A 27,924-nucleotide genomic window follows, 5' to 3' on the forward strand; every position below is an offset into this window, starting at 1 on the left:
GGTTATATGCAGCCTATGCTGTGTTCTAGCATGTTACTTCTATACTTAATTTGTTGACAGTTTTTTATCATTAAAGGATGTTGAATATTGTCAAATGCTCTTTCTACATCTGTTAAGACATCATATTATTTTTGTCTCTTTCATGCTATTAATGTGCTATAGCACATTTATTAATTTGTGTATGTTGTGCCACTTGCATCCCAGAAATAAAGTCCACTTGATCGTGGTGTATGATCCATTTAATGCATGGTTGAATTCAATTTGGTAGAATTTTTTTTTTTTTTTAGAATTTTTGCATCTATATTCATCAGGGATACTGGCCGGTAGTTTTCTTTTCTTGAAGTATCAGGGTAATACTGGCCTCATAAAATGAGTTTGAGAATGTTCCCTCCTCTTCAATTTCTTGGAAGAATTTGAGAAGTACAGGCATTAATTCTTTAAATGTTTGATAAAATTCACCCATGAAGACATCTGGTCCTGGACTTTTCTTTGTTGGGAGGTTTTTGATTACTTATTCAATCTCCTTACTTGTTATTGATCTGTTCAATTTTTTTTCTTCATGATCCAGACTTGTTAGGTTGTACTTCTGTCATTTTGCTATGTTTTCTGTATACCTTATAGCTTTTTTTATCCCTTATTCCTGCATCACTACTCTCTTCTTTTGTATTTAATTTTTTGTAGTGATGTGTTTAAATTCCTTTCTCATTTCCTTTTGTGTATATTCTGTAGCTATTTTCTTTGTGATTACCATAGGAATTACATTTAATATCCTAAAATTATAGTATTCTAATTTGAATTTATGCCAACTTAACTTTAATAACGTACAAAATTCTGTTTGTCTAAAGTTCATGCTCATTAATTTCAGTTATTGCCACAGAATTATATTCATACATCATGTGCCCCCAAAATAAATTAATAATTCTTTTAAATGCATTAGTCTCTGAAATTATGTAAAAAAAATATGTTATAATAATACTGGGTTTTAGCATAATTAGGCTTTTAATCATTAGTTTCTTAAATCATGTAGAAAACAAAAAGTTACAAACTATTATAATAATCTTAGTTATTATAATTGCCCATGTATTTACCTTTATTGAGATCATTGTTTCTTCATATAGCTTCAAGTTACTATCTAAAATCCTTTCATTTCACCCTGCAGAACTCCCTTAAGCATTTCTTGCAGGGCAGGTCTACTGGTAATTAACTCCCTTGCTTTTGTTTATCTGGGAATGTCTTAATTAATTCTTCCCTCTTGAAAGGCAGTTTTACCAGATATGGATTCTTGGCTGACAGTTTTTCTTTTTTTCTTTTAGCATTTGGAATATATCAGCCCACTGTCTTCTAGTCTCCAAAGTTTCTGATTAGAAATAATCTTAGTTTTTGAATCCCTTGTCTATGACAAATTGTTTCTTTCATGCTACTTTCAAGATTCTTTCACTGTCTTTGGAAATTATGATGACAAAGTGTCTGAGTGAGGGTTTCTTGGAGTTCATTTTGGAGTTCACTGAGTTTCTTGGTCTTTGTATCCATTTTTTTCATCAAATTTGAGAAGTTTTCAGCCATTATTTCTTCAAATATTCTCTCAGGTGTAATTGCCACAGTGCACATGATCCAGTTGATCATGTCCCATTAAGTCCCTTAGGCTCTGCTCACTTTTCTTCCATCTTTTTTCTTTCTGTCTCTCAGTCTTGATAATTTCCATTATCCTATCTTCAAGTTCGCTGATTCTTTTTTCTGCCTGTTCAAATCTGCCGTTGAATTCCTCTAGGGAATTTTTCACTTCAGTTATTTACTTTTCACCTCCGTAATTTTATTTTGTCTTTACAGACATTTTCCTTTCATTCACACATCATTTTCTTGACTTTCTCCACATCTTCCTTTAGTTCTTTTAACATCTTTAAGACATTTTTAAAAAATTGTTGTGTAGTACACCTGCCACTAGGTGTTTTCTCTTTTTCTTCTTCTTAGTTTTTTTAATGTTTATTTTTATTTATGTTTGATAGAAAGAGAGCACGAGCAGGGCAAGAGACAGAGAGAGAGACACAGAATCTGAAGCAGGCTCCAGACTCTGAGCCATCCCCACAAAGCCCAATGCAGAGTCAAACCCACAAACCATGAGATCATGACCTGAGCCAAAGTCGGACACTTAACTGACCCTCTGCCATTAGGTGTTTCTACAGACAGTTTCTGTTGATGTATTTTTTTCCTTTTAATGAGTCAAACTTTCCTGTTTCCTCGTATACCTTGTGATTTTTTGTTGTTGAAAAGTAGATATCTGAGGGGCACCTAGGTGGCTCTGTCAGTTAAGCCTCTGACTTTGGCTCAGGACATGATCTGATAGTTCGTGAGTTCGAGCCCCACATCAGGCTCTGTGCTGATGGCTCAGAGCCTTGAACCTGCTTCAGACACTGTGTCTCCCTGTCTTTCTGCCCCTCCCCCACTCACACTCTGTCTCTGTCTCTCTCAAAACCAAATAAACATTAAAAGAAATTTTTAAAGTAGATATTTGAATGTAATAATGTGATAACTCTGGAAATCAGATTCTCTTCTTTCTCAAGGGTTTACTATTTTTTGTTATTGTTTTTGTTGTCTTTGGTGGTTGTAGTGGTTGTTGTTGCTGTTGTAGGCTATCTCTGTGCCAAGAATCAGCTGCAAATGTAAAATTAAGATCTTCCAGGTCTTGGGGCACCTGGGTGGCTCAGTACATTAAGTGTCCAGCTCGGCTCAGATCATGATTTCACGGTTTGTGAGTTTGAGCTCTGCATCAGGCTCTGTGCTGACAGCTCAGAGCCTGGAGCCTGCTTCAGATTCTGTGTCTCCCTCTCTCTCTGCCCCTCCCTGCTCATACTCTGTCTCCTTCTGTCTTGCAAGAATGAATAAAAATGTAAAAAAAAAAAAAATTAAGGTCTTCCAGGTCTTTTCTGAGCCTTTCTCTGAGTATGCATAGTCACATTCTAATTTTCCCCATATGCGAAGTTGTTTTTTAATGTCCTAATCTTTAATGTCTTGCTCTCAAAAGGGCAGAAAGAAAAAAATGACTGGGAGAGGAAAAAGTTGTTGGCCCTTTAAATCTCTAGAAGTCACTCCATCTGGGGGGATGGGGTCATACAACAATGGGAGGAGGTACAACAATGGACACCTGGATCTCTGTGATCAGACCTTGAGATGTGGAGGACAGGGTCTATTTTGCCCAGTTTGGTTCCTGCAAGCTATGTGCAGACTGATCCAGTAACATGTGCACAGCTGCCTGCTATAGTGGCTAGGAGTGGGGAATTGGTAGCTACTACTGTGCTAAGACCTGAAATTGACCAAAATAACTGCAATTTGCCATCCAAGATATCCCCTGGAATTTGCAAGTCTTCAATAGATTCCAGAGTTCTGAAACAGTTGCAGCAGACAAATTCTGCCAGTGTATTGTTGTCTCAATGGGGAGACAGATTCTTGGTGCTTCTTACTCTGCCATCTTCCAAGAATCCTCCAGAATGTGTTTTTAACATTCAATAATTTTATAGGTTTTACCTGCAAAAAAGTGCCTCCAAATTACATTAAAAACCTAACATTTGTATATTTCATTTGAACTTTATTACTATGTATCTTTTGTGTATTTATTTCTCTAATTCTTGAAAGTACATATTTAGGTATGAATGTAAATTTGTTCTCTGGTCCTTTTTTTTTTAATGTTTATTTATTTATTTTTTGAGAGACAGAGACAGAGCACAAGCGGGGGAAGGGCAGAGAGAGAGAGAGGAAGACACAGAATCCAAAGTAGGCTCCAGGCTCTGAGCTTTCAGCACAGAGCCTGACGCAGGGCTCGAACCTAAAAACCATGAGATTATGACCTAAGCTGAAGTCGGATGCTCAAGCAACTAAGCCACCCAGGCAACCCTGTTCTCTTGTTCTATATAAGATGCTATTCCCATATGCCAACAGATGGTCATAGGTAATAATGCTTTGATTGTGTTAGGGATGTATTTTAATCACAACAGTTCTCATAATCTCATGAGACATATATTTTTGCCATGCGATGAAAACATAGTTGTTTGGCTATTTCATTATGGCATGGTGGTATTTAAGTGATATAAAGCAGCATGAGGGTTTTTTTAACTGGTTTTCAAAAGGTTATATTGCTGTTATTTCTAGGTTTGGTAGGATAGGGTTGGCCTTGATTAATTTCTGAGACAGCAAATTATCTCAGTAGTGTATTTTGTAGTATAACTACAAAACAGTCACTGAAATAATGAGTCTGATTTTCAGGGTAGAAAATCATAAGCCCAGAGAGATACAAAAGTACCCAAGAGGGGGTTCTTCCTGCAAGAATAATGATACCCATTTTTTCTGGTAAACTATATCAATTTTTGTCTAATAGATCACTCTTGAGTAAAATATGAATAGAGGAAAATAATTTGTTGTTAAATTAGTAAAATTAGAATATGCATCTAATCACATAAATAATTAACAAAAACCTATTTTCAATCATTTAAAAGTACATATGCCAAAATGAATCACACGGTTAAGGTTAGTTTTACTAGTAATTCTCAGTGAGGCTCCTAAGCTACAAGAGTCAAGTGTACAATCTTTTTCATATAGTTTAGACAATGTAAGGCATATATTACTTTATAAAGTGTTGTTAAAATACCGTGAGCTCTTGAAGGGCAAATAAATAAGATAACAAGATTAACGAAAAAAACATGTCTGTTGAGGGAAAGTGAGGAGAATGGAAAGAGACTGATGATACAAGGATATAATTGATGAAGCAAAATATCACCAAAAGGTGAGGAGAGATGGAAGGCACAAGCATCAGAATTAACAAAAAGAGGAAATTTTCTTTTCTGAGATTAGAAGGAAGATGGAAAGTATGTAAAAATTCAAAAACATTTTTCCAATGAAGAGGAAAATTAATAGAATTGATGTGATAGTCCTCAATCTTTCCAATGAAGAAAGAAGGACATTATCAAAGAAAATCATGGGTGGGGTGATTGAGTGCTGGAGAAATACAAAATATTTAGAGTGAAACATAAAACTTGTTTAACAGCAATGAACACACCTATTTCATGGGTGGATAACATGAACTAGAAATGTATCAATTAGTTCAGTTTCTTGACTTAATATTTCAGCAGTCAGGGAGTAAGAGAATTGAATTATAGAGTTGACCCAGCATTTGAATCAAATTAATAAAAATTTAACTGAATTACGTAATACCTGGGGCCTGTGACTGCTGATTAGTTGAAATTGTTCCCTTTCTTAAGGAAGATCTTTTATTAACCGTATAATAACCTACAGGGAGTTAAAGTTACTGTGGTACATATCACTGGTAAGAATCAAAAAACTCTGGAGTAGAACAAATGAAAAATATGAATAACTGGAATTTGCATCTACTGTAAGCTAAATTGAGTAGAGTGGTTAATATATCCTTGTGATCCATCACTTCCAGATGATTTGACCAGAACCAAAATATGGAATTATGAGATAACATTAGATAGAAAATTTTTTTGTTAGATAAATACAGTCACACTGACTTTACCTTACAAATGACATTAAAAGGGGACAGGCTTTGGCTTTGGAAGAAAACACTTATAGATTACATTCAAAGTTCTGATTACAAGCTTAGAAACAAAGTGCATCACTATCCTTTTTATCTCAAACAAACCAATAAACAACCAAAACAAACAAACAAAAAATGATTTCTAGTCTGCCTACCAATCCTACCCGTCTCTTTTCATGGGTCCCTTTGTAATATAGAAACTCTGTAATAAGCTCTTGCACCTATAGTACAGTCATGAATAATAAATATATTTAATAATCTATTAACTGTTTTCCTCAATGCTTTTATTAAACATTTTCTTCCCAGTAAACTTACTACAACCCCTCAGTTTTCTGAGCTTTCTAAACCAATCCAAGATCCAGATGTGGATAGTTGAGAATGTATCCCTCATTATTCTCATCCTCTAGTGACCTTCCTCATAAAAACAAATTACAACTCAAAGCACAACCTTTACTTTTCTGATAGAATGGGGAAAAAAGGAGGAAAGAAAGGGAGGGCGAGGAGGGGAATGGAGATGAGGGGAGGGATGGGGAAGACCTGGTCTAAGTGTCAAAGGATATTGCTCAGTAAAATCCTACATCTCTGTTTTTTCTCAGCCAAACTACCAACTAATAAAAGACGGGAAAGAAATATTTGTTGTGTGTTATTATGTGTCAAACACTTTATGAACACTGGATTATTTAATCCATAGAACATTCCTAGGAATAAGGTGGTACTATCCTCATTTTTCAGATGAGGAAGCTGAGGTAAAATTATGTAACTTACCCAAGGCCCACCATAAAAGAGAGGATAGAGTGAATCCACTTTGGTCTGTTTTGAAAAACAGTAATAGTTTTTCTTCACTAATCTGCAACTGAAAGTGAAAAAATATACAACATATTAAAAAACAGAAAGACAATGTGCTCTGCTTTGTTCCTAATTCCCTGGTGCTTTGTTTGCCACCACTTAGAGCTTGAAGGGATACTTCAAATAAACACTCTGGATTGCTCTTCACATGAAAGTGCTTTATAGCTAAACTTGACTTAAGTACCATTTTCCTAAAATACAAATATTTTTTTTCTACATTGGAGCCTGTAACGGAGTATCACATATTGTTTCAGCTAAGAAATAAAACTAGCTGGTGATAGATCTTTCAGAAACAGTATGTACAAAGCCTCAGAAATAAGACAATGAAACATTATTTTAAATATTTAATAACCTACAGACTATGTCCACATTATCTTAAGAAAACTCATATATACATATATGTACCTATGTATACATATATAGCTATATATACATATATACAACTGTGTACGTATACATGTGTATGTATGTGTGTGCATATATATATATATATATATATACACACACACATATATTGTGTGTGTACGTATACATGTGTATGTGTGTGCGTATATATATATATATATATATATACGCACACATATGCGCACACACATATATTCCAGTTACAGCAAAGGAAGTTAAGATGCAAAATTCCTAAAGATTCATAATACCACTGAAGAACTTATTTCTTGTCAAATCTCTCTTTAAAAATATTTATTTTTGTCAAATGAGCATATCCCCAAATAGATCTTGACTAAAACCAAGATTAATTATTTAATAATTGAGTGCTGAGTCCTGGGAGATATGGTGTCAGGTGCTGGGTAAGGAGCAGGAACCAAGATAAATATGACCCCTGTCCTCATGGGACTCACTCCTAGTGTTGAAGAAAGATATTCAAGAATTACAGAAAAAAATAATTATAATTGTGTTGAGTGCTAGACAGAGATACAGCATGCTCTGAGAATATTTTATAGTACAGCATTAAAGATCTTATCTAAATAATAGAGAAGTTTGTTGCAACCAGAAGTCATTATTTTATTTCTATAATACATTCAAAAATGAATAGGAAATTTCTCGGGAAATTTTTAAGAAAGTAAGTTCGACCTAAGCCAAGCACCAGTCTATGTACTTTGCACATTTTATTTAATTTACTTTTATAAAACTATGAGGTACCTATTGACAGACCCTAGTTTTATTCTTTCTAAAATGTGCCATGCCAAAGTGTGTCTTGCACATGAATTGTCAGGGCAGAAACTTAAAAAAAACCTAAACAGTAAGTGAAAAAATTCTCAATCCTGCTGTTCATCTAAATCTTCAAAACCTATACAAAAACACTGCACAATTATCTATTCCAGCCCTCTCCCTGTTTTAACAAACACAAATTTTCAGACCATGCAAAGACCCCAATCACAAAATAAAACTACAACCATGCCACAGCTCCCTACTTTCTCACTCTCTGCTTCACTCCTACTGTACTGTACACTTCACTTGTACTGTCCTGTGGTTACATACCTCTCTCCAAGCAAGGCAACACCTTGGTTGTCTCCAACCAGAATATTGCTTCCCTTTCAACATTTAACAGTAGCAATGGTTATTTCTGAATTCCTGTTATAAATAAGTGAGGAAGAGGAGACACACAGGTCTAGTCTTAGGGAAGATAAGTGGGTTGACCAAAACAAGACATACACAAAACTTAATACTCCCTCCCCCCACTGTTTTTTCTTGTATTATTTGTAGATGATTCTAGGAAACATAGGGGAACGTTATAGTTTTCTTATGTACCTATAAACATTTCTGTCCAATTTATAGGGCCATTTTTGGAGTCCCCCTATCATTTCTTTATTTTGAATTTATGTTCATCCAGTTATAATTGCTTTAATCTTCTGGGATTTATTTTAATCAAATTTCAAGTTTAAAATTTCATTTGAGGGGTGACTAGGTGGCATCCAACTTTGGCTCAGATCATAATGTGGGTTAGAGCCCTGCATTGGGCTTTGTGCTGACAGTTCAGAGCCTGGAGCCTGCTTTGGATTCTCTCTCTCTCTCTCTCTCTCTCTCTCAAAAACAAATAAACATTTTAAAAATTTTTAAATTTTGTTTGAACGTAACAATAGGTAAAATGTCTATAAATCAAAAAGATGCTACTGTTATACAGACTCTTCTCAGGTAAAAGGGAAAAAATTATTGCTTAGCTTTTGAGAAAAATCTCCTTATGATAATGAAAATCTTTGAGATAGCAGCAATAATTGCCATACAATGTAAACCAAAGGCAATGAATAATATGCCTTGATTACCTTCAAGGTATTCAGATTCCTTCATAACCTCATATACTACCCTATACCCTTTAGAGGCAGACATTTTGCCAACAGGTATTTCACTCATGAGTAAACTAAGCCCAAATTTGTCCTTGAATAGGCACCAAGGGTGCACATTTGTTTCATTATTAGTTTCAATTCTGAACTTAAGGCTTCTATCAAAGACTTTCATCAAGATTAATCTCAGAATGCCCTTTATGCCTATTGATTTTAGTTTTCACAAAAAGCCAAAGTAAACTCTCATCTTCAGGACTCTAATTCCTGTAAGGCTCTGAATATCCACTTTTTGACCCCCATTTCTTACCCTTGTCCAACACCTTAAATCTTTCAACTGTGCCTTTTGAGAGTCAGTCATCAGCAAAATGGCCTTCTTTGAACATTTTCTTCACTTCTTGCTTTAAAACTTGATCAAGCCTGTAGCCCTCTCCTCTGCAGCTCAAAGTCCTCATTCCACCATTAGGAGGCCTAGATGTAAGAGAAGAAAACATTCTTGTTTCCTGTTGCTCCATACCATTCTTCCTCCCTCTTCCATAAACACATTCCATTTAAATTTCATTACCTTAAGCTACAGCATTAATTCCCTCTTCCTTGCTGCAGTGCTCAAACAATCTTATCCTCCTCCATCCTACTCCTTCAAGATTTTTGTTCTTAACTCTCCAACACCATCTCACACCCTTATTCATGTCATAATTTTCAGGTGACTTCAGTGTCCACATAGATGATCCACCTAGTACATTGTCATTCAGTCCTTGACCTCCTCTCCTCTGATGATTTTATCCTCCACCTTACTTCAGCTATTTACTTACATGACCATACCTCCATCTTTGTCATCCGTAATAACTACAGTTTCTCAATCATCTCAATTTGAGGCATCCCACTTTCTGGCCACCATCTCCTATATTTCTAGTTAACTACCTCTAGCTGGAATCTGAAGAATTCCCACAAGTCTCTGACCCCACCAAAATCTATAATTCATTGGTTCTAACATCTTTTCTACAATTCATTGTCTCTCACCCCCTCATATCTTAACTTCTATCCTTATTCACCTTGTATTGCATGGTCAATCATAATCACTTCCTTGCACACACCCTGAACTCCCCTGCCCTTCTCTTATTTCCTTGTATTTGGATAGACCACAACCCTGTTTTTGTCCTTTTCTCTGCCTATTCCATACTTCCACCTGTGCATGTAAACATAGCTGGAGGAAACAAATAAATAAATATACCGGTCTTTTTTTTACATTCATGATCTCCAATTTCAAATGGGCCCTTAATGCTGCCTAGGAGTCATACTGTGTTTCCTACATAGCTTCACTGATGTCTCTCCTAAAATTTCCAACTCTTCTTTTACTCTTACTTTCAACTGATGACCTTGCTTTCTATTTTACTGATAAAACAGAAGCATTCAGACAAGAATTTCTGCAAACTCCCACAACCACATTCACCCACCTACCTGCAACTACTGTTTCTCTTACTACTGAGTGAACTTGTTCATGCTCCTAGCAAAGAGAAACCCCTCAACTTGTATACTAGGTCTTTTCCCATCTAGTCCAGAGCATGATCTCAGCAATTCTTCCTTCTCTCCTCAATATCAATAATTTTCCCTCTTTCCTAGATTTTTTTTTTCCATTTGCTAACAAGCATGCTTTTTCTATTTTCTTAAAATGAAACTTTTACTTGGTCCTGCTTCACTTTATAGCTACCACCCCATCCTTTCCCCTTCACTTTGGCAAATTTCCTTGAAAGAGTTTATTATACTTGATGTCACCAATTTCTTTCCCATTTTCTCTTGAGTCTACTATCAAGCTTTAACACTTACCACTCCATCCAACCACTCATCCTAATGTTATTAAATCCAGTAGTCAGTTCTCAATCCTCATCATATCAGACCGCTTAGTAATATGAGATGCAGCTAATTGTTTTCTTCATATGATTTCCAGGGTACCACTCTCTCTTGTTTTGTTTTGTTTTTTCCCATCACACTATACCTTCTTCATAGTCTCTTTTGTTGTTTCTTTCTAGTATTCTGAATACCTTAAGTAGGATTGTCCAGCTTAGAGGGATTTCTCTTCTTCTAACTATACTAATTTATTTAGCAATCTCAGTCACCCCACAGTGAGCAAATTAGAAATACCAAACCTACCTTGCTTTAATGCAGAAGAAGGGATTCAAAGGCTTAGGGAGATTGGAATGTTAAAGTGGACTTGTCATTTAATATCTACTTACCCACACCAGGAGGGCCCATAAAACATATTGTTCACTACTACTGTAAAAAATTTGACAGGACAGCCTCAGCATCTTTGAAATGCTCAGTGATTGCTGATCTCTATAGGCCTGACCTTACAATGTAGACCACAGTCACCAAATTAGAAAATCTAAATGCAATGAGAGTAATTGGATCTCAAAGTAGCAGAAGTGAAGTGGCAGCCCTCAACTGACAGTCAAGATGTGGTTACCATAATGGACAGCACAGTCAAAGTAGCAATCTGAATAGCCTGATTTGCACAGATGTATAACATTGGCTACTGATCACGGTATTCCTAGACGTGAAATAGAGAAAGATAGGAAGCCTACTAAATTCTTACTTGATGTGTATAAACAGGAAGGTTCTAGGTCAGGTAAACAAAAGTCCAACCTGAATCATAAAAATCATGACCCCTCAATTAGTTCTCAGACTGTGAGCTAGCTTACAGATCCAGATCCCTTTGAATGAAGGGAAGGCTGGATACCCTTGAGGAAGAACCCCAGTACATTGCCAAATATTTATATTGTTAATCTTTCTCTCAGCCTTCCTCTAAGTGACATATAGGCTTTTGCCAGGGTTAACTACATTGCAGGAAAAACAAATAATCAGAGTCTTCAGAGACTGCTAGACACTGATTCTGAATTGACACTAATTCTAGGAGATCCAAAACATCACTGTGATCTACCAATCAGAGTAGGAGCTTATGAAGGAATAGAATAACAGAATTTTAGTTCAGGTCTGTCTCACAGTGAGCCCAGTGAGTTCCCTAGCCCATTCTGTAGTTATTTCCAAAGGTTCAGAATTCACAGATGTACTCAACAACTAGCAGAATCCCCATGTTGGTTCCCTGACCTGTGCGAAGTGAGGGCTATTAAGGTGGAAAAGGCCAAGTAGAATCCATTAGAACCACTTCTACCTAGGACAAGAGTAAACCAAAAGCAATATCATACTCCTAGAAAGACTACAAAGATTAGTGCCACAACCAAGGACGTGAAAGTTACAAGAGTGTGATTCCCACCACATTCCCATTCAACTCATTTATTTAACCTGTGCAGAAGACAGATGATCTTGGAGAATGACAATGGATTATCACAAGCTTAACCAGGTGCAGACTCCGATTGCTGTTGCTCTACGAGATGTGGTTCCATTGCCTGAGCAAATTAACACATCCCCTGGTATCTGTACGCAGCTTTTGATCTGGCAAATGCTTTCTCAAAATCTATTAGTAAATACCACCAAAAGAAATCTGCCTCCAGCTAGCAAACAAACAATACATCTTCACTATCCGATCTTAGGCTATTATCTCTCCAGCCCCAACATAGAGGTCATAAGGTAGTTCACACATATCTTGATCACCTTTTCCTTCCACAAGACATCACACTCGTCTACTACATTGATGACAAAATGCTGATTGGACCTGGTGAGCAACGTGGACTTATTGGTAAGACATCTGTATGTCATAAAGTAAGAAATAAATATGCCAAATGTTCACTTCTACCTCAGTGATTTCTAGGAATCCACTGGTATAGGGCATGTTTAGATATTCCTTCTAAGGTGAAGTAAGAGTTGTTGCATCTGCCCCCTTGTACAACCAAAAAAGAGGCAGAACTGCTGGTGGACCTCTTTGCATTTGGGAGAAAACATATTCTTCATTTGGGTTTTTTAATCCATTCCATTTACTGAGTGACCTGAAAAGCTGCTAGTTTTGACTGGGGTCTAGAACAGAAGGCTCTGCCAAAGGTCCAGGTGGCTGTGCAGGCAGCTCTGCTATTTGTGCCATATGATCCGCCATATCCAATGACCTTGAAATGTCTGTAGCAGATAGAGATGGTATTTGGAGCTTTCAACAAATCTCTAGAGGTGAACCACAAAACAAGCCCCTAGGATTTTAGAGTACAATCCCACCATCTTCTGCAGATATTGACTCTCCTTCTGAAAACCAACTCCTGGCCTACAACTGGGTCTTCGTAGAGACTGAATGTGTAACCATGGGTCACCAGGATAGCATGTGACCTGAGTTGCTCATCATGAACTGGGGGTTATCTGACCCACTAAGCCACAAATGTGGCATGCACCGTGGCACTCCATTATCAGGTGAAAATGGTATATATGTGATTAGACTTAAGCAGGCCCTGAAAGCACAAGTTACCTGTAAAGTGGCCCGAATGCCCATGGTCCTCACTCCTGTCGCATTGCCTTCTCTCTCCCAGTCTGCACCTATGGCCTCATAGGAAGCTCCCTACAATCAGCTGACAGGGGAAGATTCTGGCCTGGTTTACAGACGGTTTGGGGAAATATGCAGACACCACCCAAAAATGGACAGTTGTAGCACTACGGTTCCTCTTTCTGGGACATCCCTGAAGGACAATGGTGAAGGGAAACCTCCCCCCCAGTGGGCAGAACTTTGAGCAGTGAACCTGGTTGTTTACTTTGCTTGGAAGGAGAAATGGCCAGATATATGATTACATATTGATTCATAGACTGTGGGCAATCACTTTTTCCCCAGCCACCCCTGGCATCATCCAATTGGCTCATGAACAAAGTGGTCATGGTGACAGGAATGGAGGTTATCATAGGCTTGGCAACATAGATTTCCACTTACCAAGACTGACCTGGCTATAGCCACTGCTGAGTGTCCAATATGGCAAGAGACAACATTAATTCCCGATACAGCACCATTCCCTGAGGTGCTAGCCAGCTACCAGGCAGCAGATTGATTACATTAGACTGCTTCCATCATGGAAGGAGCAGTGTTTTGTTCTTACTGGAATACACATTTTCTCTGGATATGGGTTTTCCTTCTCTGTATAAAATGCTTCTGCCCAAACAACAATCCGTGAATGCACAGAATACCTTACCTACCATCATGGTATTCTATATAGCATTACTTCTGATCAAGGAACTCATTTCACAGCAAACAAAATGTAGCAACGGACCCATGCTTATGGAATTATCTTGCCCCCCCCCAACCCCAATCCCCACATCCTGAAATAGCTGGCTTGACAGATCAGTGGAATAGCCTTTTAAAGACTGTTACAGTGCCAATTAGGTGACAATAACTTGCAGGGCTGAAACAAAGTTCTCCAGAAGGCTATATCATCTCTGATTCTGCATCTGATACATGGTGCTATTTCTCTCACAGCCAGGATTCACAGGTCCAGAAATCAAGGGATAGAAATAGGAGTGGCACCACTATTACCCTTGGTGACCTACTAGCAAAATTTGTTATACCTCTGTGGCCTTATGCTCTGCTGGCTCCTTCAAATGCTCCTTCAAATGGAGGAATGCTTCCATCAGGAAACACAATGATTCCACTAAACTAAGAATTAAGGATGCCACTAGGACACATTGGATTCCTCACACCTATGAATCAACAGGCAAAGAAGAGAGTTGCTGTGCTGGTTGTGGTGATTGATACTGACCATGAAAGGGAAATCAGACTACTAGTCTACGGTAGAGATAAAGAATATACTGTCTGGAATACAAGAGATACATTAAGATACCTTAAGGCATCTCTTAGTATATACCCTAAGTGATTAAAGTCAGTGGAAATCTATAATAGAATCCAAGCAGGACTACTAATGGCCCAGACTCCTCAGGAATAAAGGTTTGAGTCACTCTACCAGGCAAAGAGCCACAACCAGATGAAGTGCTTGCTGAAAGCAAAGAGAATAAAGACAGTGAGAAAAGGTTCTTATAAGTACCAGCTATGTCCGCAACACCAGTTACAGAATTGAGGACTGTAGTTATCATAAGTATTTTCCTGAATTTGTTAGCTTTGTGTGTGTACTATATTTGCATGGTATATATAACAAAAGTATTTGCTTAGTATATATATTAATATATGCAGCAGAAATTTTTTCTTTCCTCTTATTCCCTTATGTAACATAAGATGGAACATATAGTGTGTAAGTACTATTAATTTTACATCAATGGTTAAAGTTTCAGGATATTTGGTAAAATTGTGATCTTGTTATTGTCTTTATTTGGAGATTAAATATGGTTTAAGGAGATGTTTGTGGGTGCCAAGTTGATAAAGGGTGGACTTGTGTAGTTTATTTTGTATTACTCTAACTGAGCCACAGAGTGCCCAGATATTTGGCTATTATTCTCTAGTGTGTCTGCAAAGATATTTCTGAATGAGATTAACATTTGATTCACTAGACTGACTATATAAAGCAGATTGCTCTACCCAATGTGAGTGAGCCTCACCCAATCCAATAAAAGCCTGAAGAGAACAAAAAGGCAGAGTAAGAGAGAATTCATTCTACCTGCCTTCAGATTTAGACTAGAACTATAGCATTGACTCTCTTGGGACTCTAGCTTACCAACTTTAGATCCCAGTACTTCTCAGTGTCTGTAACTGTGTGAGAGAACTCCTTGTAATAAATGTCATATTGTTCTGTTTCTATCCATTCTGTTTCTCTAGAGAGCCCACACTAATACACCACAAAACTATTTCATCACCAAAAAAATCAACCTCGTGCTATCTCTTTATAGTCATACCCACCCTCCTCTTCCCCAACCCCACCATCCCTAAGCTCTGGCAACCACTAATCTGTCCCTTATGTCTAAAATTTTCTCACTTTGAGAATGGTATATAAATGGAATCATACATTATATAATCTTTGAGATTGGCTTCTTTCACTTAACATAATGTCCTTGAGTTCCAACCAAGTTGTGTGTCTATCAAGTTTTCTTTTTGAGTAATATTCCATGGTATGGACATACCACAGTTTATTTAGCCATTCACCTACTGACAAACATTTTGGTTGTTTCTAGTTATTGGCTATTACAAATAAAGCTGCTATGGACATCTGTGTATGTGTTTTGTATGAATAGTTCTCATTTCTCTGGAATAAAAACCCAGTTTGACTGCTTAGTCATAAGGGAGTTGCATATTTAATTGTTAAGAAACTGCCAAATAATTTTCCAGAGTAGCTGAATGATTTTGCATTCCTACCAGCATGTATGAGATCTAGTTTCTCTGCATCTTTTCCAGCATCGGTAATGTCACTATTTTTTATTTTAGCTATTCTAATAGATGTGTAAATGATATCTCGTGGTCTTAATTTATATTTCCCTACTAACTACTGATGTTTAACATCTTTTCTTGTGCTTATGTGCCATCTGTATATCCTCTTCAGTAAAATGCCTTCATGTCTTTTGCTTTTTAATTGGATTGCTTAATTTTTTTACTGCTCATTTTCTAAAACTTTTTACTGTGGTAAAATACACATAAAACATTTTAATCATTTTTAAGTGTATAGTTCAATGATATTAAGTACATTCACAATGTTGTGAAATCATCACCACTATCAAATTCCAAACACTTTTATCCTCCCAAACAGAAATCCTGTACCCACTAAATATTAATTCCCAAGCTCCTCCTTCCCTGATCTCTGATAAACTCTACTCAACTGTCTCTAAATTTGACTTTTCCTAAGTGGAATCCTATAATTTTTGTTCTTTGGTGTCTGGCTTATTTCACTTAGCATGTTTTCAAGGTTGATTGATATTGTAGTATTTAACTCCTTTTTAAGGTTGAATAATATTCTTGTGTATATATACCATATTTTGTGTATCCACTCATCTGTTAATGAATACTTGGATATTGTGAATAATGCTGCTATGAACACTGGCGTTCAAGTATCTATTTGAATCCTTGCTTTCAATTCTTTTGGTAATTCCTAAAAGTGGAATTCCTCAATTGGATCACATGGTAATTCCATGTTTAACTTGAGCAAATCCTCAAATTGTCTCCCACAGCAGCTACATCATTTTACATTCTCAACAGCAATGCACAATTTCTGCACATCTTTACCAATACTTGCTATCGCCCCCCCCCACTTTTAAATAATAGCCATCCTAATAGGTATAAAATGGTATCTCATTGCATCTCCCTACTGACTAGCGATGTTAAGCATCTTCTCATGTGCTTATTGGTCATTTGTATATCTGTACATCTTCTTTACAAATTATCTATTCACTTCCTTTGCCCATTTTTGAATTGGGTTGCTTTGTTGTTGAATTATAGTTTTTTATATATTCTGGATATTAATCCCTTATTAGATGTACACTTTGCAAATATTTTCTCCCATTGTTTAGTCTTTTCACTCTCTTGATACTGTCATTTGATATACAAAAGTCTTTCACTATTGAATTCTGAGAGGTCTTTATCCTAGATACAAGTCTTTTGTCAAATACCTGGTTTACAAATATTTTCTCCCACTCTATAGCTTTTTTTCCCCCCAATCTTTTAACAGGGTCTTTCACTAATGAAAAGTTTTTAATTTTGATGAAGTCCAATTTATTGATTTGCTTTCAGTATCATGCCAAAATACTCTTACCAAGCCCTAGGTCCCAAATATTTTTTCCTATTTTCTTCTAAAAGTGTTATGATTTTATGTTTCACATTTAAATCTATGGTCCATTTTGAGTTAGTTTCTGTATAAAGTGTGAGGTTTAAGTCAAGTTTTTTTTTTCTTTGCCTATAGATATCCAATTGCTCCAGCACCATTTGTTGAAAAGGTTATCCTTTCTCCATTGAATGGCTATGCATCTTTGCCAAAACCCAGTTGAGCATATTTATGTGCATCTATTTCTGGATAGTCTAACCTGTTCCATTGATCTAGGTGTCTATCCCTCTGCTAGTACCACACTGTGTTGGTTACTGTAGTATATAATAAGTTTTCAATTTGGGTAGAGTGATTACTCCCACTTAATTCTTCTTTTTCAAAATTGTTGTTACTATTCCAGTTTCTTTGCCTCTCGATATAAATTTTAGAATAGTTTTGTATCTACAAAAAAAAATTGCTGGGATTATAACAGGAATTATGTTAAACCTGTATATCAGTTTGGGGATAATTAACATCTTTACCATAAATTTTCCAATCCATGAACACAATACGTACCTTCATATATTTCCTTTTATATCTTTCATCAGTGTTTTACTGATTTCAGTTTAATTCCCATGTTTTATAAGATTTATACCGGGGTGCCTGGGTAGCTCAGTCAGTTGAGCGTCTGACTTCAGCTCAGGTCATGATCTCGCAGTCAGTGAGTTCGAGCCCCATGTCGGGCTCTGTGCTGACAGCTGGGAGCCTGGAGCCTGCTTCAGATTCTGTTTCCCTCTCTCTCTGCCCCTCCCCCGCTCAAGCTCTGTCTCTCTCTTTCTCTCTGTCAAAAATAAATAAACATTAAAAAAATTTAAAAAAAAAAGATTTATACCTAAATTTTTTGTTTTGGGGTAATTATAAATGGTGTTATTTTTTTTATTTGGGTTCCCACATGTTCATTGCTAGTATATAAAAGTACAATTGATTTTTGTCTTTTATCTTGTATCCTGAGACCTTGCTGAACTCACTAATTCTAGAAGTTATTTTGTAGATTTCTTGGAATTTGTTTAAATATGTGATTCATCGTGTTTAAAAAAATTAACAAAAAGTTCAATAAATTGTTCGATAAATTGTTAGGTTATTTACTTTGTGCCAGCTATTGTTCTAACTACTAGATATGGAGTTTACTAAGAAAATTGGGATTTCTTGACCTCATGGAGCTTAGATTCGATTCTACAGGAAATGTGGAAAGAACTGCAGGCAATTAAATAACAATTAAGTTAATTTCACATGGTGGTTAAGTACTAGAAAGAAATAAACAGAGTAACATAATAGAGTGGTAGATAATCTAGAACTGACTCTAGGAGGAGATGACTTCTGAGCAGAGACTTAAATTATAGCAGCCAGAGCAGAACATTTCAGTAAGTACAAAAGCCCAAAGACCTGAAATAGTTTGACATGAAGAACATAAGAAGACCAGTGTGGCTGACATAGTAAGAAGGAAAGTGGTAGGAAAAGACTCAAGAGTCTTATTGTTAATGGAAGCACTTGAATTTTATTCTAAATAAGATGGAAAGCACTGAAGGTTTTAAAACTGAGTAGTTAGGGAAGTATGGTGTACATTATGTAAATCATAAAAAATATTATACCACCATATCAAAGTGATTGGTATCTTTCCACCTTTTTTCTTACAATTTAAAAAATGTACATGAACATAAATTGCATAAAGTGATTAGTAATCATTCACAAGATGATTTATTAATCACAGCTCCTTCTAATCTACAAAATGAATTTGCTTTTGATTCTATAGGATGATATCAACATCCTGGGGAAACACAACCTCATAGTAGCATGGTTGCAGTTGGCCAACTCTAACCACTGCCTTTGGAAATGCCTTTCCTCTTTGCCTATCACAAACATATAAACACACACACACACTTTGCATCTAACAGCTATTTATTTGACCTCTCACACTTTCATTACCTTATCTATAAATTGTAGACCCTAATGTCTACCTCCAAAAGTCTGTTTGAGAACTAAGCATAAAGTATACTATATTGAGTCCCAAGCAAATAGTGGTGGCTGGTAAATGATAATTCCTTATCTTGAGCTTTTTCTCTTTTACCCCCATCACTTAGCTCCCACTCCCAGATCTAAGATATTCATAAAACCATTTAATTTGCAACTGGGGCCTTAGAGTAAATCTTTATACAAAATTTTAAAGGCTGTAGCAATAACACCTATTAATTCAATGATCAGTGGCATAACCCACTTCCAACAAAACCTTTCCATAGACTTCTGAAAATATCTTAAGATGTTGAATAAGAACATGGTACTATTATACAACTTTTAGTTGTGGTATAAAATAAACTATACAAAGTTGACCACTTTTTCAAGTTAAATCTTCTAACAAGAAGAGCATATTATGTACATTTTTTTTAACCAATGGCCAAACAGGGAAACATGCATTGAATACTTTAGCATAAAACCCCTAATAAATATTTTTTGTCATGAACCTATCACTCAGGAAGTACTTTTAAAATACTGAGTCATGGTGCTTTTGGAAGCCTGATAGTATAAAACTATGCTATGTGTATTATGCAGACTGAGAACAACTTGCACTACGTCCTCTCACATATTTTATTTTACAACATTCAATTTCTCAAGACATAACAGAAAAAATGAAATGTCATTAATTATTTAAAGTTATTTGTCAAGTTTTTAACCAACCAATATTTCTTCCTGCATATTTTGGGGTAATTACCTCACTGTTGTTTAGCAATCTTCAGTCATCCTCAATTGGCTCCCTAGCAAATTCTCCACTAAGCTAATTCCAAATCTCTGCTACACCTTAAATTAATCATCCTACCATTCATTCTTCTTAATGTTTTCCTTTCTACATTATTTTTGTCTTCCAATGTGGCACCACTCCCAGTAAAGTCAAACTTTTCTCTGTGGTTTTACCCTCTATTTGAAAAGGAAGAATTTCAAAGCTATTCCTGTGCTCTAGCATGATAAATCAATTGTTTTATTTCTCTTTTATCTGCAGTTTCTTCCTACCAACTAAGTCTCAAGTTTCCTCTACTTAACCCTTTTCTCATCTAAACTATTCTATTTTTGTTTGTTTAAAAGTGTGTTTATTTATTTTGAGAGAGAGAGAGAGAGAGAGAGCGAGCAGGGGAGGGGCAGAAAGAGAGAGAGAGAAAACCACAGGCAGGCTCTGTGCTGTCAGCACAGAGCCCGATGTGGGGTTCCAACTCACGAACTGTGAGATCATGACCTGAGCCGAAACCGAGAGTCAGACACTTAACCGACTGAGCCACCCAGGAGGCCCTCATCTAAACTATTCTTAAGATTACCCTAATTGACAATGTTAAATATATTGGTGTAATCATTTTGTAAATTGGTAAAAGCAAAACAATATTTAGCAAAGTAAACAATCTTAAACCATTTCTTTAAAATTTGGTCACCATTATAGGCTATTTATGCCAAATTTCACAACTATATTAGGCAAACCTGAATGGGGCTATAATGAAGCAATGTTTTCCCAATTTAAAGGCCTCTGATTAAAACCTAAATTCTTATTGTGAATCTTTGGTATTTAATTTGAAAGAGTACAAGCATGATGACTGCATCTGTTTGCTATAAACCATCTCCAATGTCAGCAAACACACATGCAGGCATACCTCAGAGATACTGTTGGTTCAGTTCCAGACCACTGTAATGAATTACCACAATGGAGTCAAATGAATTCTGAGGTTTCCTAGGGTATACAAATGCTAATTTTACACTACGCTGTAGTCTATTAAGTGTGTAATAGCTTTATGTCTAAAAACATACACACCTTAATTTAAAAATACTATATTGCTAAAAGATGCCAACCATCATCTGAGCTTCCAGTGAATAATCACAGCTCACAGATTACCCTAACAAGTAATGACCAAAAAGTTTGAAATATTACAATTACCAAAATGCGACAGAGCTATGAAGTTAGCAATAACAGCTGGAAAGCCCGTGCCAAAAGACTTGCTTGACACAGGGTTGCAACAAACCTTCAATTTATAAAAATCCCAGTATCTGCGAAGCACTATTTAAGTGAAGTGCAAGAAAAAGAGGTACTAAATACTCTTTACTACGACATAGGCAAATATGTGCCTTTCATCCTTTCTCACCTGCCATTTTCCTTACTCTTCTATTTTGGGGACGGCTTTTAGTTTTTCCGTACGTTCCAAAAGCTCACTAAAAAGACTTAGACGCTTGACGAAGCAAACCTCTACCAATACTGACCTTCCTAAAATGTGTATGCAGCTGCCAGCACAGTCCTTACTTTAATAACCACAACATAGGAGAAAGGCATTCGCGTTAAGCAGCCTTAATTCATTTCTCGATGAATGACCCAAGACCTTAAACATTTTCTCCTCAATCCCAGTTTTGAGTTCCCTTCCTTACTTTTTACTTAAATGCTCTTCTCGCGTTTCCAAAACTTTCTTATTCACAAAATTTTACATAAATAGCACTTCCTCGGGCTTTCACGAGTAACCTGACCCGGACAGAACCTACAGAGATCAGGAAGTAGGAATCCTAAAAATCCTGACCACCTCCTCAGCTTCCGCTCGCGGCCGCGCCTCCCAGAAAGCCGCCTGTGACTCGACACACGGTGCCCACTGACGCAAGCGTCGCCGCGCGACTCGACAGGCAGCGGCCGCGCCTGCGCAGCAGTAGCAAGACGGGGAGGGATTCCGCGCGTAGACAGGGTGGGGGGCGGGGAGTCTGCGAGTTGGGGCGGAGGAGGGGGAGAGGGAGAGAGGGGCGGGACGGCGGAGGGGCGGAGGGGCGGCGGGGCGGAGGAGGGGCGGCGGGGCGGAGGAGGGGCGGCGGGGCGGGCCTTTCCGGAGGGTCTTAGTCCTTCACTTCCTGTTTGTGGGACCTTCTGAATCCGGGTCAAGTGTGTTAGCTTCTTCTCTTCTCCGGAGCTGACCCGGCACGTTCAGTGACAGCGGCTTCTGACTCAACCCAGGGCGGGTTTCATCTTATGACCTGCCAAAGGCCGGACGCCCACACCTGCCCCAGGAAGCGAAGGCGAGCTTCCTCCACCTACTGGCTGGCAGCCCCGAGCCCTGTGTGACCGCCGCTGCCGAGGGTCCCCGCCATCCCCTCCGCGCTGATGCTGAGAGGGAACGCAGGCCCGGGGCGTCTGCGGAGTGCGGGCCTCTGGCTCCTTAGGCCCGCGACGGGCGGTGCTGGCTCTTACGCTACCCAGGCTTGCCACCCCCCACCCGGACTTGGATGGGCTCCCCTACCCGATAAATGTGGCTGCTGAGACTGTGGTGGCGGTGGTCGGTCCCGCTACTGCTGCGCCCCAAGTTCCCCTTTGCCACGGGACTCTCGTGCCCCACGTCGGGACTGTCGGCCCCCGCTCCTAACCCCGTGGCCCTGGCCTTGCAGCTTGGCGACAATGGACAAGATCCTGGAGGGCCTGGTGAGTTCTTCGCACCCACTGCCCCTGAAACGGGTGATTGTGCGGAAGGTGGTGGAATCAGCAGAGCATTGGCTGGACGAGGCGCAGTGCGAAGCCATGTTTGACCTGACTACCCGGCTCATCCTGGAGGGCCAAGACCCCTTTCAACGGCAGGTGGGGCACCAAGTGCTGGAGGCCTATGCACGGTACCACCGGCCGGAGTTCGAGTCCTTCTTCAACAAGACGTTCGTGTTGGGCCTCCTTCAGCAGGGTTACCACTCGCTGGACAGGAAGGACGTAGCCATTCTGGACTACATTCACAACGGCCTGAAGCTGATCATGAGCTGCCCGTCGGTGCTAGACCTCTTCAGCCTGCTTCAAGTGGAGGTGTTACGTATGGTGTGTGAGAGGCCGGAGCCGCAGCTGTGTGCCCGATTGAGCGACCTGCTGAGCGACTTCGTGCAGTGCATCCCCAAGGGAAAATTGTCAATCACCTTCTGTCAACAGCTTGTTCGAACGATAGGCCATTTCCAGTGCGTGTCCACCCAGGAGAAGGAGCTGCGGGAATATGTGTCTCAGGTGACAAAAGTGAGTAACTTGCTGCAGAACATCTGGAAGGCCGAGCCCTCCACACTCCTCCCTTCCCTGCAAGAAGTTTTTGCAAGCATTTCTTCCACAGGTAAGTGTTACTATATTCCAAAAAAATCTCTCTTGGAAATTCATTGTGTCTCTTACACACGCACACATACACACACACACACACACACACACACACACACACACACACAAAACCATGTTTGGTTCTCTGCCCTGAAAACATTTTCAATGGAAAACAAATCTCCATACCCTCATCCAAAATTGTATTCCTATTCACTACCCTTTTTATGCTGTCCCTTTGTGCCTTAAAAAAAAGACAGCGTTCCTATTTTAAATGTTGAGAACATTGAGGTCTAAGATCTTTGGCACTAAATAAGTTGCTTAATTGCCCAGCCTCTGCTGAAGTTATGGAATGCTTTGAGGATTGACAACTACTATATAAAGCTTCTATTCATTAGTGACTAATGACAGCATGATAATGTTTATCATGTTATTATTGTACTTTGACTCTGTCATGTTGTTGTTACGAGTTTTTCCCCTGTTGTTTTTTTTTTTAATTTTCCCACTTTTTTATTCATGGGCTGTGCGGTTTGTTTTATTACTGGATTATTCCAGTTAATTATGTAGTTTTTAAATATTGACATTTTCTGTCTGCTGTAGTGTAGGAAAGAAAGGGTGCAGGTAGAATGAGCGAAAGGAAAGAGTATGAGGTATGAGGCCTTAAATAGGTGCTTTTGTGCTCAGGGTATAGCCCATGAACTACATCCTTAGAAAGTGGGAAGGAGCCAAGTAATAATTGGCAAGAATATGCTTTCTCACCAGGGATTTTACCTTATATCTACATTCCTTTTTGGACTTGGAGCTTTCAGCTCTGTAATTTGTGAAACTAGATCCAAAACTGTGTTTACTTCCTCTCTTCTTGGTACAGTCATTCTCCCTGGCTGTTGTTTGAATCAACTTCTTAAGGAGGTGTCTTCCTTTTATCTTGAGAACCAGAAAGAAATAAGAGTAGAGTTTTAACAAGCTTCATGCATTGTGATGAATTAAATATGTTTAGGAAAGAATTACCAAGTGTATATTTGCAGCATCTTAGTTGTTTTATTCTTTTGATTGTAATTTTTCTTGTATTACCAGTGTAGCTAGAACTGTAAGATTTCCCCAGAACTTTGTCAGCTGTAGCAGTAAAGGTGCTCACCTTGAATTGTTCAATTATTATGTAGTTTAAGCAAATTCCCTCAAAATTCACCTTAATTTTTACTTCATTAAGATATTTTTTAAATCTTCCTTAGAACAACATAATGACTACTGTAATTCATGGTTGTAAGTTACATTGAAGGGTCTAAAGTGGGAATTTAAATGATACCTTTCATTGCTGACTTACAAATGAAAATTTTAGCACAACAGTAACTTAATATTAAATAATACAGGAAAACAAAGTAACTTACAGACTAAATCTGGCAATAGCAAACCATAGTTTTTATATTGTAGTAATTTTCTGTGTAATGAACAGTCATTGCTATTCACCCTCATCTCTCATTTCTGTAATTTAACATCTACCCATGAGATAGAACATTAACAACTGCTTCCTGATTAACACCTCTGCTGCAATAACATTTTTTTTTTTTTTTTGGTAAATTGTTTCTCTCTAAATACTTTACTTGAATTTTCTTGCCATATTCCTTTTTCTTTTTTAATTAAAAAAATAGATGCATCATTTGAACCTTCTGTAGCATTGGCAAGCCTTGTGCAGCATATTCCTCTTCAGATGATTACAGTTCTCATCAGGAGCCTAACTACGGATCCAAATGTAAAAGATGCAAGTATGACCCAAGCTCTTTGCAGGTACTTCTTCATGACACTATAGATGGTGTTGTAGATTTGGGAGGAGGAGATATTTTGTTGTATTGTGTGGGTAATGAAAAACTTAGATTTTTAAAACTGAAATCATAGAATCAAATGCGTAAAGATTCTCCAAAGTAATTGGAATGAATTATTTACCATACTATAGATTTGACAGGCATTCCAGTAATTCAAAGAACGTTTTCAACTAAACTTTAATTCCAAAAATATAGACTTATGCTTACTGTATATTAGATTATCAATATATTTTACTAATTTCTTTACTCATTATTGTTTCTGGAACCTATTTCTTCTCTCTGGGTTGTTTTGTTTTGTTTTGTTTTTAAGCTAAGTATATACTTTTACTTTCAATTTCAACTGGAATTTCTGGGTAATGCGCTCGACCTTTGCTTGAAATACGTTTTTTCTTCCTTAATCTTCAGTGGAGAACTTGGCAAGATATAGAATTCTAATTGATAGTCATTTTCTCCTCGTATTTTCAAAATAATACTGCATTGTCTTCTGGCAACTATTGTTGCTGATACGGAGTCTGCTGTCAGTCAAATTGTCATTCCTTTGTCAGTAGTTAGGCTTTTCTGCTGTTTGTTTTTCTCCTTCTTGATGTTTTGCAGTTTATTCATATATCTGTAGGTGTAAACTTAATATTATTTATCCTTCTCAACATTTTCATGCTTTTATTAACTCAATCATTCATTTATTTATTCAAATCACATTTATTGGACACTTACCATAAGTGCCAGGCAGTGTTTCAGAATCTCCTTGAACAAATGGATAAAACTATCTGTCTTCATGGGCTTACTTTCTAGATGGAAAGGCATACAGTAAACTAATAACATATTTTATTGATTCCAAGATGCATCCTGATTTCAGAGATGGTAACATGTGGAAATACGTAGTCATTTGCTGTAGACGTGACTTTTTCTGCCTTAGTGATATGTAAACTAATTATACATCCTAAAGTTGATTTTGTTTTAGATTTTATTAAATATGATAAATAAGATTATAATTTAGTATGTTGAATAGTGAGGAGTGCTTTGGGAAAAAAGTAGATAGGAAAGACATAAAATATGAGGAAATGGCTTGGAATTTTAAATAGGATGGATTAGGAAAGCCTCAATGAGACAGTGCTGATGAAGTAAAGATGTAAATGAAATGAGGGAGCAAACCCTGTGAAGAGCTAAGGGGAAAAACATCAGAACTGTCTTACAATTTGCTATAATTTTTTTTTCAAAGGTACCCATTTATAGAGCTTATTCCAGCTATTATGTTTCTTTATTTCAATGACTCTTTTTCTAATTGAGCTTTTCCTCTCTACCTATTTTTGTTTCATATCTGCCTGGGGTTTCTTGTAATTGTGTGTGTGTGTGTGTGTGTGTGTGTGTGTGTGTGTGTGTGTATCTGTGTGTATCTATGTGTATAGCACATCTAAATAAAATACAGGGATTTGGAACAAAATGGTTTCTGTGTACCTGCTATAAAATTATAGTCATGACATAAACTTAAGTATTTATGTTGGTTTCTCAGAAAGTTACATGTATACATATCTCACTGTCTGTAACACAAACTTTGAGGACTTTGATATTTTCTACCTTTTTCCCTTTTTTGTCTAGTGTTTAAAAAGGACTTTCTTTCTCTTCTTGCTTTCCTTCTTTCTTCCTTGTGCTCTTAAATTTAACTGAATCAATTTATCTGTAACTATTACTTTCAGATTCTCATTGCTCATTCTCTCCTTAATTTCCATAGATACGTGAACTTGCTTTGTATATTGAAGAAAAATCTATATAAATCGTTCTTGCTGTATGGCCTCTATCCCCACTACTTTTTTTTTTTAAGTTTATTTATTTATTTTGAGAGAGAGAGCAGGAGGGAGCAGCGAGAGAGAGGGAGAGAGAGAATCCCAAGCAGAGCCCAACACAGGGCTCAATCCCATGAACCATGAGGTCATGACCTGAGCCAAAATCGAGTCAGGTGCATAATTGACTGAGCCACCCCGGTACCCCTATCCCCACTACTTTCAATTTATGGTGATCTCTTTGCCATATTTGGTGGTCTGTATTGCTGTTTTCATCTTCTTGGTATCTTTATATTCATAGTTCTTAAAGTTCTAGAAATGTTGTGACACCATTCTATTAGGATTTTCTTCATATTGTCCTTTCTATTTTTACTTCTCCATTTATTCTTATCATTTTATCAATTCTCTTCTATACGTGGTTGAATTCCAAGTCTTTATGTAAAATTCTCATTGTTCATTTATTTTTGAGAAACACTCATATCTCATCCATCTCTCCATAATGAAATTCCTTCTGTGTCCTGCCTAGCAGTAATATTCCTTTGTCAGTGTGACTACAACTGCACTAAAATTTCTTTCTCTTTGAGATGAATATATCATAAATTATGTGGTCTTCTAAATAAAATGGGAAGATTTCGAGAATTACAGATTTCAGAGCTGAAAGTGAAATTAGATATCAATTGGTCTGTCACCTTCATTGCATAGGGAATAATATTCAACATTTTTCATTATATGCCCTAAGTCATTACAACAGAATCTTCTAGTTGGTCTTTTTGCCAGCAGTTGACTTAGCTCTCTTCTCTAAATCATCCTGACCTATTCATTTTTCTCTTCTGATCAACAAATTATAATGACTTCACCACTTGCTACATCAAGTGCAAATTCCAATTCTTGGCAGTCAGCACTCTTAATCCTAATTTTTCAATGTTTTCAAACAGTCATAGTATCCAACT

The 27,924-nt window shown here is 37.4% G+C and overlaps 1 protein-coding gene and 1 long non-coding RNA gene across 2 annotated transcripts in view; one reads left to right on the forward strand and one right to left on the reverse strand.

The window, feature by feature from the left end:
• Positions 1-6,310: 6,310 nt before the first annotated feature.
• On the reverse strand, positions 6,311-21,949 carry LOC144616029 (uncharacterized). Its single transcript, XR_013554883.1, has 3 exons — positions 21,717-21,949; positions 8,990-9,150; positions 6,311-6,395 (listed from the first exon to the last, which is right to left on the reverse strand). It is a non-coding gene; the product is annotated as an uncharacterized LOC144616029 (long non-coding RNA).
• Positions 21,950-22,141: 192 nt separating this feature from the next.
• The window catches only part of USP38 (ubiquitin specific peptidase 38), a 32,775-nt gene continuing 26,992 nt past the window's right edge, over positions 22,142-27,924 (forward strand). The window contains exons 1-2 of the mRNA XM_060654091.3: positions 22,142-23,404; positions 25,029-25,164. Of these exons, the coding sequence (XP_060510074.1) occupies positions 22,723-23,404; positions 25,029-25,164 (818 nt within the window). The 5' untranslated portion in view covers positions 22,142-22,722. The remainder of the gene's footprint in view (positions 23,405-25,028; positions 25,165-27,924) is intronic.

The sequence above is a fragment of the Panthera onca genome, chromosome B1 (assembly GCF_046562875.1).
Source record: "Panthera onca isolate mPanOnc1 chromosome B1, mPanOnc1 haplotype 2, whole genome shotgun sequence".
NCBI classification, from domain to species: domain Eukaryota; kingdom Metazoa; phylum Chordata; class Mammalia; order Carnivora; family Felidae; genus Panthera; species Panthera onca.